This window comes from Lissotriton helveticus, chromosome 1_1 (assembly GCF_964261635.1).
Source record: "Lissotriton helveticus chromosome 1_1, aLisHel1.1, whole genome shotgun sequence".
Taxonomy (NCBI): Eukaryota; Metazoa; Chordata; class Amphibia; order Caudata; family Salamandridae; genus Lissotriton; species Lissotriton helveticus.
The window spans coordinates 326,914,559-326,932,704 of record NC_136057.1 but is presented as its reverse complement, the minus strand read 5'-3'; the positions used below and the strand labels follow the sequence as shown (position 1 = coordinate 326,932,704).

General features: G+C 43.5%; 1 protein-coding gene across 1 annotated transcript in view; it reads right to left on the bottom strand.

Moving 5' to 3' along the window:
- Window positions 1-1,508: 1,508 nt before the first annotated feature.
- Window positions 1,509-18,146, bottom strand: part of LOC144803448 (uncharacterized) — a 33,216-nt gene continuing 16,578 nt past the window's right edge. Inside the window, exon 2 of the mRNA XM_078671867.1 lies at window positions 1,509-2,974. Within this exon, the coding sequence (XP_078527993.1) occupies window positions 2,037-2,974 (938 nt within the window). The 3' untranslated portion in view covers window positions 1,509-2,036. The remainder of the gene's footprint in view (window positions 2,975-18,146) is intronic.

The following is an 18,146-nucleotide window of genomic DNA, read 5'->3' as shown; positions in this document are numbered from 1 at the left end:
ACCTTGGCTAATGCTGAAGACAAGGTACCAGATACCCTCTTGCAAGCAAAGGACATGCACCCATGCCCCTAGCTAAGTAGTAAATGACAACAGTAGTTGGGGTGTAGTGGCCCTTTCAACCCCAATGACCCCGGTGCCACTGCACCTGCTGCACTGTTGAACGGCACCTTTCTGATGCTCCTGGAGCCACGCCCTACATACAATAGTAAGAGTTGTCACGGAGTTGAAAAGTACAGGGCATTTGCAAAGCACGAGTAGTGACTCCACCAGGGGATCCATGTGCAAAGATATTTCGGGGTGGGCAGCATTACCTGCCGCTATTTCCAGGCTCTCAGTGACAGAGAAGCTCCTGACAAAATTCACTCCAATATCGTCCCTCTGCTTGGATCCACGCGGGACACTCCAACTAATCAAAGGGACCGCCAAAACACAGCTACTACCAATGGTGTTCCAAGGGGCGGAGGGGCCTCTGTGCCCTCGAGGAGTGTGACGTTTTAACAAAAAGTCTGTCCTCTGAGATTATAGGATCTCAGCTGACTAGCATGACAAATGTCGGTTATTGTGATTTGAGAACTGTTTTTTACACAGCCTATGTCGCACTAGACAGGACTATGAATTAACAGCGCCAGCAGCCAAGCAAGTATATGGGTGTCATGAAAATAAAATAGCGCATATAAAATCGTAGTTCGATTTAACTTTCAAACCTAATGAGTCCTGTAGGATAATGTGTGCTATTAAAAGGATTGTAAATATTTACTTTAGGAACGCTTGCCTGAGTGTCCTGCCAGTAGAGTACCCTTAAGCATCTTAATCTCGTAAATCCGACCAAACATTCTGAAAACAAGAAATCACCTCAGCAACAGTTGCTCACCCTTGTTTACATGTTAACCTTCCCGATAACCGACATGCACGCACGCCTCGCGCTCAAAGTAAAAAAAACAAGTTAAAAAAAACAAGTTTGATGAGGAGAGGAGGGGGCCTGCGCCTTTTTCCCTTGTGGTAGCGAGGAGGAACCATCTGTCAATTACAAACAGATGGTTTCAAAGCTCGCTCCCGCAAGGGTTATCGCCAAACGTGCACGTGTTGCCGTTGAAAGCAATATCAATCATTTTTAACTTTACTAAATAGGTTTAGGAGCTTTCCCTGTTGATTCCTTCATTCAAGTGTTGGATTCAACTGATCCACAAAGCACATTTTCTTCACTGCTAGGGACAGACAAGGCTGTCTTAGAGAAAGTCTTTACTTAACCAGAAGCTGGATTTGAACGATAGTGGGAGAATTTGACCCACTGGATAAGCCCATTCCCTACAACAAAGACTGAAATAAAGTAGAGGTCTCACCTTCTACCACCCTGCAACCTCTTCATGTAGAGCACTCACGATTAAGAAACCAGCAACTGTGTCCCATGCACTCTCTGGGCTTCACTCTAGATAACTGTGATATGCTCATGGGTGTAACATCTCTGTAGGCTGGCTCATAGCAAGAGTAGAATTAGTAGTGATGTACACGACAATGAGATATACTGGTACATATGCTATCACAGTAAACTCAATAACATCCATTTAAAAAACACCATGTATTGGCATGAAGGACAGCACCCTCCCTAATGACATTATATGGACCATGGACAGTGCATAGCAAAGGGATTTCCCTTAATCCAAAATAGTCTGGTAGTCAATGTATTTGAGTGATGCAGTGTTAGATGCCACATTCTCCCGATCCTACACTAACAAGTGGAGAAAGAATGGTCTGTGCTGGGAAAGGACACCTCCCTACTTCCTTTTGCCTGTATCTGGTGAGTGCAGGAGGTGCTCCATCTTCCACTGTGCCATTGATGACAATAACACAGCAACCCATACCAATGATGTTAGTTATTTGCTCAATCTTTATTGATTCAGTGATGGTTTTATAGGACATCATGGAGCCTTCAGGAGAAGCATGTTTCTATACACAAGAGTGGCAGTCACACATGCTACGTCAGTATGAAGCAGGGCGGGGTGCCAGGTTGCTCCTATATCCATGGCACATGGCGTGGCTTACTTCCTCCCTTTCTTTGAGGAGTTTTCAGCTTCGGCTGATGTGCCTTGAGGAGGCTGAGAGGACTTGGAAGACGCTGAAGGGTGGTTTGAAAGTTTCCACTGTAGGCAAGGGTTGGTTTGAGCCCCCTTTGCCTGAGAGAAGAAGGAGCTCATCGAAGCGGACAGGTAGACATCCTCCAGCGTAGGGTTGAGCAGGCAGCTGAAGGTACCAGTGGAGAGGGTAAGCATCCCAGACTGGGACAAAATAACAGCATCAAGAAGACATGTGATGACCTCCTCAACCAACTCTCTGTAGCTCTGAGAGTGGAACTGGATGAATTTTCGCAAAAAACGACGCTGATATTTCCCCTGCTGAATGATAAGGCCTGCCATCAGCATCAGTTCTTCTGTCAGCGAGTAACGGAGGGGTCCTAGGACCTCATGCAACATGGCTTCCTGAGTTCTCACTCCCTGGTTGCAGTTGAAGAGTCCTGGGGAGGAAGCGTGTTTGTGGATTTTAGGCCCTTGGGCCCCGCCAGTTATCTCAGGCTGCCTGGGCATCCTCCCCAAATCACATGCAGCAGCAGCAAAGGTGTGCGGGAGATGATGCAACATTCCCTCCGTAGCTGACACATGGGAGTCCTGGGCCATCTTCCAGATTGTAGGAAGGGATGATGGTGTACACTGTCCGTTATCAGACCCCGAGCATGAGTGATATGGACTGTCCCGGTCCACACTGTCCGTTCCAGATAAATGTCTTACCACCTCCTCATCCTCAGAATCGCCAAACCCAACAGCAGCTCGGGCCACCATCACTGAAGACACAGAGACGTTGTCCTCCTCACAGCGTCCCTCCTGCCCTGTTAGTTTGTTCTTCTTCACATGTTTCTTGCTTGCCTTGCTCCCCTCCTGCGTCCCTGTTGGTGGATTTACTTGTGCTGACTGGCTCTGATGACCTGTGTGCGAGAAATAGTAATAGTGCTGTTATTATAATGTTGGCCCCCTTTTGCCCCACTCCTGTCAATTCTCCCCTCTGCTCTGCCTTTTTTACTTATTGTTCCATCTCTGCAGGCCATTGACCATTGAGATCAGAGTCCAGCATCGCAGGGGCTGTTACATTCACTTCACCTTGTGCTAGCTTCCATCCACCACGCATGCACTAGTCCTTTGTCCTCTTTGCCTCGTGTGTCAGAGTAAGATGAACAATTGTATGCCTTCTCTGTGTGCTTTAGGGTGTAGCAGTTTGACAAAATGTGTTAGTAAATAGATCTGTAGAGAGCCATACACTGGGGTATAGGAGTTAGGTGTAGAGACAGGAAGTCCCTGGGAGTGGGATTAAGGGTGTGGTCTCTCTGTCCACGCGACTATTGTAAGGGGAGGAACCTCCTCTGTTTAGCCTCAAACTATATTTGCGAACTTTAACTAGCACTTAGTGTCTCATTATGTGAATGAGAATGCCAATCACTACACATAGTTCTCAGGTGTGAAAAAGATGATTGGTGGATGGGTTTGAGGTGAAGGAAACTAATACATGTGTGCAAATGTGAAAAGTACATCTTGTAAACAAGCATTTGTAGACTTGTTGCACTGTGCAACTTACACTCACTTATTATTATTATTATTATTATTATGCGTTCTTATATAGCGCTCGATTACCCGTAGGCATCTCGGCGCTTGCCTTGGGAACCCGTCCTGGCTTTTTTCCCTGTGAGATACCCGTACTGGGCATCCCCAAGGTGAAAGCCAGGCATCCCACCGCGGGGGGGCCATAGTGGAGATTAAGCAAGCTAATGCCCAGAGCTGCAGAGTGTGAACCCGTGATTCGAGTAGGCACCGAAACGAGAATTATAGAGTCCGTGGATATTTGGGCTCAAGACCCTGCCGCGTGGGGAATTGAACCCAGGTCCCGGGTCTGACCTCTGCTTCAGGGTCTGCCTCCTCTAACCAGTGAGCCACACTTCTCCACTTGCAGTACTTTACTTTTATTTTGTAGTCCCTACGTCAGAGGCGATTATGTTGCAAGAGTGTAAGGAAATGCCTCATTTTGCATGACCAGCTCCAAGTTTTTGGACTGATACAGCTGGTTTTTAAACTCTGACAGTGCACTTACGCCTGCTAATCAGACCTCAGTACCATTACTCTGACCCTTAAAAGGTATATGTCTGATTAGTTCACTCATAATTGGTATAAGTAACCTACTGTTACTCCTAGCCCACCACTAGTGGCTGGCAGAGCAGTTTACAACTGCAAACTTGACTTCGCTATTGAAAGTAATGCAAATCCCAAACCTTGCTTTTTAATATTTATAAGTCAGCCCTGTGAGACCTAATGGCGGGTGCAATATATTAAAAAGTCAGAAATGTATTTCTTTACTTTACATGTCCTGACAGTAAATAACTTAGCATTGTAATTTTTACTGTGGAAAGGCTAGTAGCTCCATTGGATAGTACAGAGTTACACACTGACCACTCAGCAGTGCTTACTTCTGAATGCGACTATTAAATATGATATTTCAAGGTATCAAATGAATCATTGCATTAAACCAGACTTAATGGATTTAATGTAACGTTTGCATAAATGGCAGCTTTAGTAAGTTCCACACACCAAGATTTGCACAGCGCACTTTAACCCAAAGGCTAATAATCAGAGGCCAGGAACTAACCCAAGGTTATTGATAGGCTAATATAAGCAAGTTTAATTGGCATGACGCACTTTAACCTCTCTATGGTGGCAGAATAGCACTTTCCATTATTTCAGGCTAAGACTCAGCACAAGGTTACTTGCACTCCGCACTTTATCGGTAGGTTAAAAATGAACCGCCAGGAACTAACCCAAGTCCATTGATAGGCTAACATTTGCATGTTAAATCTGTATGTCATATTTTGACCTTTCTAAGGTAGAAGTGGAACATTCTTTCATTAGGTGCAGGAGAAGAGAGCATTAAGGGCCACCCACCAACAATATAAGTATACCAGATTTCAAACCCTTAACTCCACAGACTTGCACTACACCAGGTGTGATGGGATACCAGATTGCACTGCAAAACTGCATTTTATATTTTGTCTAACCTAGTGGTAGTGAAGCATGTTTTATCATGAGTAGGAAGAATGCATAGCTACCAGCAATCAGAAACCAGCCTAATCAACTCTTGTTAGAAATGGGGTTTGCTAGTTCGCAGAGGTAGGTACCTTTGTCCAAGTAGGGACCCTTCTTCCTAGTCAGGGCAAGGAAGTTAAACTCCTAAAATAACCCCTGCTCACCCCCTTGGTAGCTTGGCATGAGCAGTCAGGCTTCTCACAGATTAGGAAGAGGGGTGGCGCAGCGACCAGGGCAGCTGACTCCAGAACACTGGTGCTCATGGTTCGATCCCTGGTGCTGGGGGCAGATTAGCCCAGCACCATGTGACTCTGGGCAATAGCTCGCTTAATCTTCCCGCCATCCCCCAGCGCCTTGACACCCTTAGGGTTAATTGTATGATCTTTACAAATAGTGGTATTTAATTTTACAGAGGCAGTGTGTAAAGCATTTTCACATAACCAACAGTAATACAGTGAAAACACTGCAAAAAGATACCATACCAGTTTAGAAAAATATCCAATCTAAATGTGCGAACAAGACCAAAAATGATAAAAATCCATCATACAGTTCTCAGATTTCTCAATAATCAAAAATAGACTTAAAATACAGTTCCTTGAAGTTAATAGCTCCTTCCGGGGCTATCACAACAACTCCAATCAGTTCTGCCTGACTGCGGCCTTGCGGGCCAGCTAAGGTGTCGGAAAGACCCGCAAAACAGTACTTTTTTAAAAATGTAGGCGTCAGTGACCTCTCATTGAGCCCCAAAGAGCCAGCGTCCGCAGGAGTTGGTTCTGGAGGTCAGTGCAGGAGTCGTCCAATCCTTGAAGTCACACGTGTTGCAGATCAAACTCTTCGCGGTTGAAATAGGGAGTGTCGGCAGGCATCGGGGCTGCGGTGAGAAGTTCAGTGGTGCAGCGTGCGGTGGCCTCAGGTTGCGGTGCAGGCAGCGGCTAGGTGACGGTCATCCAGCGGCGTCGGTGAGACCAGGGCTACAGTGCAAAGTGATGCGGTGCTCGTCGCTGTGCTAGCAGGTCACGATGCAAGCAGCGGCATCATCATTGCATAAGCACTGTCGTCGGCTGACGAACTGGAGTCGATAGCGCTGGCGTCGGTAGGCCAAGGCTGAACTGCGCGATGAGGGCGGTGCATCATGTAACTTACGAGCTATGCCCTCGAACCACGGTGCACGCAGTGGAGTCGATGTCAGCGGGGAGCATCATCGTCGGTGATACCAGGGCAGCGGCATAAAGCGAGGCAGTGCAGAGTGCGGTGCCCACAGGTTGCGTTGCAAGCTGCGGCTCGGTGGCAGCATCAGGTGGTGTTGCCGTGTGACCAGGGTTGCGCCACGAGGTGTGGCGGTGCCCTCTGTGGAGCCTTCAGGACACGGAGTCGGTAGCCCTGTCGTTGATGGTGTTGGGTTGCTTTTAATTCTGTTTCAGCACAAAACACACAGTCAGCAGTGCTGGTAGCAGATGAACTTGAAGTCTTTGCTGTTCCTGAGACTTCTTGAACAGAGGGCAAGCTCTATCTCAAGCCCCTGGAGAAACTCACACAAATAAGTTGCTGAAAGTTCAGTCCAGTCCTCTCACTGCCAAAGACAGAAACAACCACATCCGGCCAGGTAGTTCCTCCTCACAGCTTCTCCAGCTCTTCTTCTTGGCAGTCTTCTTGATCCCAAAAGAGTTCTCCGAAGACTATTGTCTCCCTGAAACTTCCAACAGGAGCAAGCTCTACTTCAAGCCCTTGGAGAAAACTCTAACAGCAGGATGATGAAAGTACAATCCAGGCCTTTACCTGCCCAAGACAGAAGCAGCAGGCACACACATTAGAGCACTCAGCAGAGGGCAGTTCTTCCTGACAGCTTTTCCAGCTCTACTTCCTGGCAGGTTCCTTAGTTCAGCAGTTATCCAAAGTTCTGGGGTCAGGGCCCCACTTTTTATAACAACAATTCCTTTGTTCTCTGGTGGCAGAGAAGCTCTTTGCCCAGCCAAACCAGTTCTGTCCTCTCTGGTGCAGCTTCCAGGCAGAAGGTGCAGACAGTATTGTCCAAGGCAGGAGGGGCCTATTCAGGTGCAAAGGAAATCTCCTCCCACCACGCGGAATGCAGACCGAAGATATTCATGTGCTAGTAAAAATTCCTCCCACTAGTCTGAATGCAGCCCATTTGTATTCAGCCCAGACCTGCCTCATTCAGGAAAGGCAGGACACACATCAACCCAGCCGCCCCCAGTGGTTGTCTGAGAGAATGCACATCCCCAACCCCAGTCAATCCCAACCTAGCAAAGGCACACGGGATGGTTAAGCAAGAAAATACCCAGTTTCTAAAAGTGGTATTTTCAAACACAGAACATAAAAATCATCCTTAATACCAGTCCAGGGATACTAAACTCCCTTTCCCTATCTTCTCCCAATGGGAGGTTATGCTTATAAGATGTCATAGGTAAACTCCCATTCTATTCTATGAACCTTTCCATAGTGAAAAATGAAATACACAGTAATTCACTACCAGGACATGTCACAAACACCAGTACATATCCTACCTCCCACATACACTGCACATACACTGCACCCAGCCCTTGGGGGTACCTTGGGCCTACCTTATGGGTGTCTCACATGTAAGAAAAGGGATTGTTAGGGCCTAGAAAGTGGGTGCTCTTACCAGGTCGACATGGCAGTGACAAACTGCGCACAGACACTGCAGTGGCAGATCTGTGTTACATTTTCAGGCTGCTCATGTGGGTGGCACAGTCAGTGCTGCAGGCCCACTAGCAGCATTTGATTTACAGGCCCTGGGCACATACAGTGAACGGTACTAGGAACTTACCAGTAAATTAAATATGCCAATCATGGAATCACCAATCCATAAACACAATTTACATGGAAAGCATATGCACGTTAGCACTGAATAACATTGGTAAAGTGCCCAAAGTCCTAAAAGCATCAAAAACAGATTCAAAAACAGAATGCCAAAAAGCAAAAAGTCTGTGGGTAAACCCGCTGAAAAAGCCACAGCTAATAACTCTGGATCTTTACATTTAAAAAAAAAAATGGATTTTACAATGAGACATCTTTTATGTCGAGTCACACATCACAATACAATTGATTTTAAAGTGCAATTCATAACAAATTGTGAACATATGTGAGTCGAGCCACCCAGAAGTTTTGGGATTGAGGGGGACGGCGGGCAGGGGGGTGGGGCAAATATCAACATATATTTTACTGTAATGATTATGTGATGTATTCCTATAGGTTCTGTATAGATTCCCCTATTCCCGGCCCTGTTCTGGTTAATACTTAACTAGCAGCCGACCCACGGTGCAAAAAACCGTTATCTGATTAAGCCACACCACGGCACAGAAACGTGTTATCTGATTAGGTAATAACGCATGCCATCTAATTAGACAAGCACTATTCCTCCAGCCCCTGATAAGGCATACGGAGTTCTCAAAACAAATCAAACCTGTGACAACCTGGGAAAATCCCTGCGGCCATTGTTTTGATTTCACCGAGAACTTCAGCAAAAGAATGTGCGAACAAGCCCGTTCGTATGACATCCTTATTGACGCATCCATGTCCATCCTTACGTCAATCTCGACACCTTACAGGTATAAATATTACCGACATTGCCTTAAGCAAACACACGCGGTGGTGACGAGATCGGAGCAGCGAGACGCGCTGAGGAGCCCAGCAGAGAGCGAAGCCCACACGCGCTGCCCCGCCTTCCTGACGCGCTGAGAACGAGAAGCTGCTTTTCTCCTGCCGAGAAATCCAGCTCCGGCGCTTCCAAGCAGCCCTCGCAGGCAGCTGGAATATCAAGACCAGAGACGAGAGATACCAGCCCTCAACCATTCTAGATCTCAGGTACAGAACTGAACAACCCCTTGCAGAGAATTCTTGAGTCAGTCACTTGGCAAAACAAACTTAACTTAAACTGCTACTTATCTACTCCCGCCCACGTATTAGGCTTAGGTCAGGTACACTGGGGTAGGCGTGGTTAGAAGCACCAGTTGAGTACGGTTAGTCAAATGTATATATGTATGTATCTATTTTATCAATTTTAACTATCATATGGCTTAGAAACCATATCAATGCTTCTGCAGTATTATTTTATACTTCTGCTTTTATTGTATGCACTTTACTTAACCATAAGTATCGCAATAATATCGATTCATTTCTCTTGTACGAGAAAAGAGACTGATCAATAAATAACATCTTTTATTGAACACGCCCGTCTCTTCCTTTTCTCTACAAACTGGTGAAACTAAGAATGCACGTACTGACTGAGTAAAATAAGTTGTCTTTTGTTTTCACACGACTCTAGAGATACACTCTTGATTGGGGGAGAGCAAAGTTGTCATGTTCTATGGTTGTCAGAAACTAAATCCCTTCTTGTCTATCCAGGGAAGTTAAACTCCTCCTTGTCTATTCGAGAAAGTTTCTAGTGAACTCTGAGCTAGCTGGCAAAACCAAAAACTTTAAGTCTAATATCGTCAGTAGAAGACCTAGTTAACCTCTGCCCTAGGTCTATACTATTGAAGATATTATTCCAATGCGCAGAGCCTATTGGGATAATAGGAACTACACTACATGGCGCCCAAACGTTTGGATAGGCGATAAAACTAACGCAAGACATTAGAGTAACTCAGTCGTGCTTTTTCACACAGAACCCCTTTTTCCCATAATACTCCAAAGACGTCTGGAGTGGGTAAAAGGTCATATCCGCCAAACCTCGCAGGAGGAGACTCCTATGTATGGTTCTTGGTTTATTCAACGTTGAAGGACACACTGTTCCAAAATATTGTGCATCTAATCTTTGTTTCCATAGAAACCTGATCTGCAAACAAACAGAATAACCTTCCTGTCGGTAAAATGATAGACAGTGATGAAGAAAGGGAGACAGCTAGAATAGCAGCTGAACTCCTAGTAGCAGACAATACTCTGCTGGAAAATGACCCGGATGCAAAACTCATCCCGGTCAACATAAGAAAATCTATAACTTTAAAACTTATAGAAAATGGACTGACACCAAGAGGTGGTACAGTCATATTCGTAATTGAGGCACACGAATATCGGCAGACAGAGGTATTCTATTCATGGATAAACTTTCCAGCAGCAAACGCTGTAACAAAAGAGTTCCACTATTATAAAATAGAGGAACCACCGGATACCTACACTCCTTTCGAGGAGGTGGAAGTACCACTCAAATTCCAAGAGCACCTGCTCTTGTTTAATGGCGCCCTAAAACATAATAATCACATCACCAGGCTCGGTCCACTAGGTAGACCAGGAGCAACGTGGCCGGTCCTAGCCGGATATACACCACATCCAGACATTGAAGAAATGTCTGCACCAGATCTTTTAGCACAGCTAAATCAACTAATCAAAATACATAGACAATTAGTCCAATATGTAATGCGGACTTCAACAATCCAACCAGCAAATAAAATTCCACAGCTGACCCCTCATCAGGGTAACACAAATAAAATTACACCACAGAACATACAGTCCTGTCTAGGTAAAGTACCCGCAAAACGGGAACAAATTCCTTTCTGGCTAGCACAAAAAATCACTCAAATAGAGGCGGTGTTTCCAGACACCACCCCTGTAGATAAACACAGGATTCTGACTATCTGTCTTCCAATGGGAATCGCACCACATGTGGAGGACTGTGACACTTGGGCTACAGTCTTTGCTTCCATATACACAAAAACACATGGTGTACCATCCATGTCAGTAATACCAGATGTGCTAAAACAAATTCAAGATGAATATGGTCCAGAACCCGCTTTAACTCTCGGTATGAAATTACTGAAGGACTTCAAGCAGGTCTCGGCTATATTATTAGCCAACATAAAGGGAGAACCAGCAAACGTGGCGATCCGCCAAAGGTTAAAAGAGACAGATATAGCAGACCAACCAACTGAAATTGCCAGAATCATAGAGAAATCCTATGAAGAACTAGGAAGAGATAGTCTGGGTGGAATACCGGTAAAACCTCAACTGATTGAAAGTCCTGAAAAGATATTTATTAAAAATAATTTAAACACTCAAAAAAAGAGCTGGGATGGAAACAAACAATCCAATCCTAAAGAAAAAAGAATCTAGTCCAGAGGAAGGTCTCCTCGGTGGAGAGAAAGATCTCCGAACCAAGGACGCAGGTCTCCCCAAAGTGAGCCCTCTGGGAAAAAATACAACCTTAGAAATAGGGATAATATAAAGAAACCTGATAGATATCAAGATAATGATACACGTCCCGCCCAATCTTTTCAGACTTCCTCGCAGAAATCGGAAAGAAGAGGACGATCAGAACACAGGGAAGAGCACGTCAAGTCCAAAGACAAGGAACCTGCTCATCCGAATAAAAAGTTACAATTTCCAAAAAAGAAGGTAGCCAGTATTAAAGTAATCAAAGATGCCGAGAATACTGAGGACACAGCTGAAAAACGGAGAATGGGCTCAGACAATGCTAGACAGCGCAGCAGAAGTGAGCATAGCTCGCAAAGTCCTTATGAATTATCTGAAGACAGTGGACACGAATGAATATATTCAAGTGGAAACTGCCGACACCAGAGTTAGCAAACCTCACAAAATATATGAAATTACATTGCGTATAGAGGGGGATAAGACTAGAAAAATAAGGGGACTATTTTGGGATAATCTCTCCCAGGGCTATGACATCCTTCTAGCTGAAAAAGACTGGCCACCCGAGTTCGTCAGAGAGTGCCCTCATGGCGAAGAAATAATTATGCCTGCCTTCTCAAATCACATTCCAATTCATAAAAAATATACACTTGCTAGAAAGTGGGCAGTAGCTCAAGCTCCTGCTTTATATAAAAATCATGTAGGATGGGATGAGGACTCTCCTCCTCACAAAATCCAGTAAAAATCACAACCTACTGCACAGAGGCAGTACCCAATTAAGCAAGAAGCTAAAAAACAGGTAAAAGAGATCCTAGATCAACTTGAATACCAGGGGGTGATTGAAACTTGCACCTCACAAATGAACAATCCTTTGTTTCCTGTCTCCAAACCAGACAACTCATATCGTCTAGTTTTGGATTACAGACACCTTAACTCATGTTGCAAAACTTTTGCAGTACAAAACTCACATAGTGCTGCACTAATGAATAACATAGTACGCAAAAAATACAAAACAACATTAGACATCTCTAATGGATTCTTTTGTCAAAATATAGCAACAGAGAGCAGATATTTGACTGCGTTCTCGGTAAATGGCTCGCAAAAAAGTTTCTGCCGTTTACCCCAGGGGCACAAGAATAGCCCAGGATTATTCTCAAAGAGAGTAACAGAATTACTACAAACATACGATGACGAGGCATTATCATATGTCGACGACATTTACCTAACAGATGATGACATACTCACTTGAAGAGAGTGAACACCATAATACTTGGGTTCGCAGCAGAGGGTTACAAATTCAACTTTAAAAAATCAAGAATTGCCCATCTAACGGTCCTGTTTTTAGGATATGAATTATCAAGTGAAGGCAAAAGCCTGGCTGACAATTTCCTAGAGAAATGTGCTGTACTCCAAGCTCCTAGAACACTAAAAAACTTACAATCAATTCTAGGCTTCCTAAATTTCGGAAGAACATACATTGCAAATTACGCAGAAAGGATCAAACCCCTTTATGATCTAATAAAACCAGATTTTAAAAGAATCAATTGGACTCAAAAACACACAGAAATGTTGAGATCTTTACAAACAGACATGCTAATTAAAACAAAATTAGAAACACGTGATAACTCACGCAATCTTGTGATTCGAGTCATCCCAGGAAGATGCGGATTCACATACCTGACCTCTAATGAGGGAGAAAAGGTACCAATTGCATACAAATCACACTTGTACACAGAAGCTGAAAAGAAGTTCAGTATTAAAGACAACATTGTTCATGCAGTTCAAACGGCTTTAGCAAGAGAAAAAGACAACGCCGACGGTAGACATATCACAGTCAGAACAGCGGAGTCAGCCTTTGAGGCATTAACAACCCCATGTAATTTACCAAAAACAGCGTTGAATCCAGAATGGATACAATGGGTGAATTCAATTGCAACGGACAAAGTTAAATACTACTTTGATCCAGAATTAAAGGAATTAAAATATCTAGAATATGAAATAATATACCCTCTGCCAATCGACATTCTGCCTTTACGACAGTACGCCTGTGTAATACATACAGACGGGCATGCTCAACCCTCAGTTTGGGGAGAGCTGGCTTACAAGGCCACATGCGAAATTGTAAAAGAAGTGTGGCGTGGAGGTAAATTAAGACCTCTACTCACAAAAACACACTCAGTGGAAAATAATTCAGAACAACAAACTGAAATAATAGCGTTAAAAATGGCGCTAGATAATGCTGATCGCGAATTCCCGACACTTATTGTGTGCGATTCGTATTACTGCGTCAAATCATACAATAACGATTTACAGAAATGGATTCAAAACGGTTACAAAGATGACACAGGTGCAACAATAAAGCAAAAAGTGCTTTGGGAACAAGTAGTTCATTTGCAAAAAGAACTACCAAAGACTCACGTGATACATACACTGAGTCATCAACGTGATGGCGTTCACGTTGCAGGGAATTCATTGGCTGAGAAAGCCACAACGGCAGCAACTGAATCGGCTTCCGTAGTCAAGAAAAAGCGTGCAGTAAAACACATTGACGGTGAAACTATGCTGGCGGTGAAAACGTCATCAAAAGGCGACTGCTCAGCACTACCGATCAACTATCCACTCAATTATACATACATAATCGATGCAAACTCCGTTCCTTTTGCTCGAATCCCTGGAGTGGGGGACAGAGTGATTCCAAACATGGACAGGAGAGGTTTGTTAATAGCAGACGCACATATGGGTGAGGGTCTCAGACACCTTAAACAAAAAGATTCTCTGGAAGAATTACAATCAATGTACTGGTGGCCAGGTATGAGCCTGCATCATCACATCTTTGTAAAGAACTGCCCAGACTGCAATAGAGATCGCAGTGGCGAAAGAAACGGTATATTAGCATGGCGTTTCACTCCAGAATTGATCAACAATAAAAACTAATGCGTCCAATTAGCATATAAAGACTAGTTTCCACTTGTGATGTAGACCCCAGCACTCGGCTGACGTCTGGACTGTTAGAAAAAGATTTGCGAGTCTATAATGGCATATACGCTAGAAGCATGCTACGTTTGGCTGAATGTTTTTTCTTCTTGCCCTAAAGCATATGAAAAACATGGCCAAATGAGCATAGCATAGCGGGACTCTTCTCACTTCCTACCTGAGGGAACGGGATGGTGTAAAGAAAAAACCAAAGGCATAAAGCAATCTATAACAGCGAAGGTATTAGGTTCGGGAGCTGGGTGGGTCAAACATCTAATAAGTGTCCAACGTAGTCTAAATAACCTGCCAAGATATTCTCTGAGGGGATTCAGTCCGTACGAACTATTGTTTGGAACTAGAATGATGGTCTTAGATCTTGACAGTCAGACTTCAGTGGTTAAAGAAAAAAGCTTTGATATCAAAGATCGTTTGGCTATTTTACAGGACTTAAATGAAACAAGAAAAGACCTGAGCAACATAAAGTTGAAACAACAGCCAACGACCACTGAAGAAATACCACCTGTCCCAGCAAGACCTGTCTGGATTCCAAAAGTCGGGGATCTAGTCAGAGAAAAGATCGCGGTAAAGAAGGAATTTGGGCCTTCTTACAGAAAAGCAGTTCCTGTCTTGTCTATCAACGGGACAAGATCAGTAGTACTACCGCCCCTTGCTGTTAAAAAGGAGAACCGAGTTGTATCCATCGACCTGGTTAAACCACAATCATGTGGCCGATAACAAACAGTAGGCCAAGTGGACTCCCGATAAGTAGTAGAACACCAAGGTTTGCTACAAACACAGAGGTTCAATCTAAGAGGCTACTCACGTTTGAAATGCCAAAAGAACAACAACAAGGTCTATGCAACAATGCTATGGAACTTAAACCTCTAAAAACCCAAATAAAAACATTTAGCAGAGACACACCAATCTACAATGAAGTAATGAATGACTATGCTGCTGCAACAAAACACACGGATAAAGCAAATATCAATCCTGAAGCTATTGGAACAATAGACAGAACGGCATCCGGTTACTTCATCAACTTCAGCGATTCATCTGAAAACCTGAGTGAATCAAAGGAACAAACATCAACAAAAACCTTTAAAGACAAAGCTAAGGAACTTTTTCAACAACTGAAAGAAACCTATCTGATTTCTCCATGGATTGAATTCTGGGTGGCCTTAGGTGCACTTATCCTCATACTTTGGCTCATCATGGTACTATGTTTGGGACACTTCATTGAGGGAAAATATGCTAAAATGGACACAGCAAGCCAGAAAATCAACTTGGTCCTCAAACCACACACGTCTTCACACATCGAGAAAAGGGAACTTTCTTCAGTCAACTTCACAGCCAATCCTATACCCGGTGGGGTAGCATGGGACAATACTGATTATGAAATCTATGGTCCGGTTGAAATCCTGAAATATCCACACCAAATCAAGATCTCATTGAGTGACTTTGTAAAACCAAGCTCAGTTGTAGATGATTGGGACGTGGAAAGCATTAATAATATGATGTCTGACCTAGTGATGTCTGCTAAATTTACAAAACATGATTATTTGCAGGGTTCGTCTAATTATGATAAAATGTTCTGCTATAATCACTATAGTAATCATTATCTGCATAAATCTGCACAACCTAGAAATGTTTTAAATTATAATCAATGGGAACACTGTGCAACCCCTCCAAAAGGTAGCTCAAGAACTTTTTATGACAAATATTCATATTTTTCAGGGTTCAACACAAGTAATGCAGAAACATTTTATTTCAAATTATCAAACAAGACAGGTACAAAGACCATGCTTACAAACGCTAAATTGATATATTCAGACTCGTTTTTTGAACAAATGAGTACGTTTGGTTTTGAATACTGGGACAAAAATGTTGAAGTAAAAAGTGTTTGGAGTACAAAGGAATGGCAAGTACAAGGTATAGAATCATTGTTTAGAGCCTGCATGATCCCAGAACAAATGATATTTTTGAATGACACTATTCAACAAACTACCTGTCTTGGCCTAGCCAAAATCAAAGATTTAAACAAACCGTCTATTCCAAAGCCAACGATAAACAGTAATAGCTCGACAGATGAGGAGACAGACGTAAACCATATATTAAGCCAAAACAGAACACATCCAGATTGGAAAAAGTGGTTAATCTGGCCCACAGATACTAATAACTGTCAAGACAGATTCCTGAACAAAATCCAGGGGTTCAAATTGACCAGGCCAGACCCTAGATATTCCCAAAGACAACACCCAGGGATAATTACCACGTACAGTGTGGGCAAGCTCTGCCTTCAATGGCTACAAACATCCACACTGGCAGAAATTAAGCAACACCTAACTTTACTTACTGATGGTGCTGACTTGCGTGATTTCATTATGGGACCATGCAAACAGCGTCAAAAACGCTTCATAGCAGCCTCTGTATATGCAGCTTATAACGAAGCCTGGAAAATAACTCAAATTGAAACATCAGAGAGAATACGGGAAATTGACCGTATTAATTTGGAAAAATCACTTTCTGTAGTGGACAATGGGTTAATGACTCTGTCCTCCAGAATATACTCTTTGGACAGCATTGTGTCTTCAGCAATCGGCATAATATCGCAAGACTTACTGTTGTTACAACACGGTCAGTCCCAATTGCGTTCTATTGTACAACTTGGCTGGACGTTACAAAATCTGCGTTCAGGCTATGTGCCTTGGCGTTTAATCAACACAACGTCACTGTTCAATATCTTTAACCTTACTGATAAACAAATCAGTATGGCACAGAAGGATGCTGATTATACAATCCTGAGCATTGAGAAACTCGAGAGATTACCATTGACAATGTCAGAAATACCTGTCAGTGAGTGGATAATACATGGAATAATTAATATTCCAATATCTACTTTCAGGTTTCAATACTGCCAAAAATATATACAGGCTGGCATGTACGAAAAATTGGGTAAAGGGTACATTAAGTCAACATGGAACTTGCCCTATTCACATGCTTGTGTCAGTAATAAAGGCCGGAAAGTGTTTCTTAGTGGCAATAATTGTGCCATGTCACTAAGCGGTACACTTCTGTGTAATGGTATTAATTTACACGGAGCCTGTGAAGGGTCCTCAAATAACCTTTCATGTCACCAGCTAGGCACACCTGCGACACAAATAGAACCATTCTTTAGGAGACTATCGAACGGGAGTTACATTATAATCGTAGACCGCAGATGTTGTAGCTTGGTGCCCGGAGTAGCTTATCTCATAAGTACGACTGCGAAGGTCATGTGCTGTGAACGAGTATTGTTCCCCAGCGCAATGCCAGACAGGGAGGCAAGGTTATGGCCGAATTTGAAAATTTCTTCCATTAGAGTTGATACTTTAAGCAGAATGAAAACAGTGCTTCTTCAGACGCCGACCAGGCTCACGTCATCAAAAGAAACGTATGATCTCCAAGTTGCAAGGACAACGGCAGAGATTCATTCATTGTTATCAACTAATTCCCCCATACATTTCGCAGAAATCCTGAACGAAATCTTAAATATTTCTGATACCATTGGGGTCTCAAATGTATTTAAGACAGTGTTTTCAGGGGCTCTAACACCATTTAAAGCCATTCTGGGTATTTTTCCAGACTTTGTCCATTCCATCTTTGGTGGACTTCCTCTCCTTTTGGGACTAGTGGCAGGAATCCTATTTCTGATCCTGTTATTTCGCTATGGCAAACCGTGTCAAAGACAAGACACCTGCGACAAGAGAAGAAACAATCCTAGCCATTGGATACCGGGACCAGATATCTAGAATCCTTGGACTGTCCCGGCTTAGAGACCTGAACATGACTTGGTTTCTTTCGTTTAGACCTATGTGGCAAAGCTGTGTTTTACCTGTATTAAGGTGCTTGCTATGCGGAGAAGAATGCGTGTTAGACACCTGTCTGACGCTACAATCG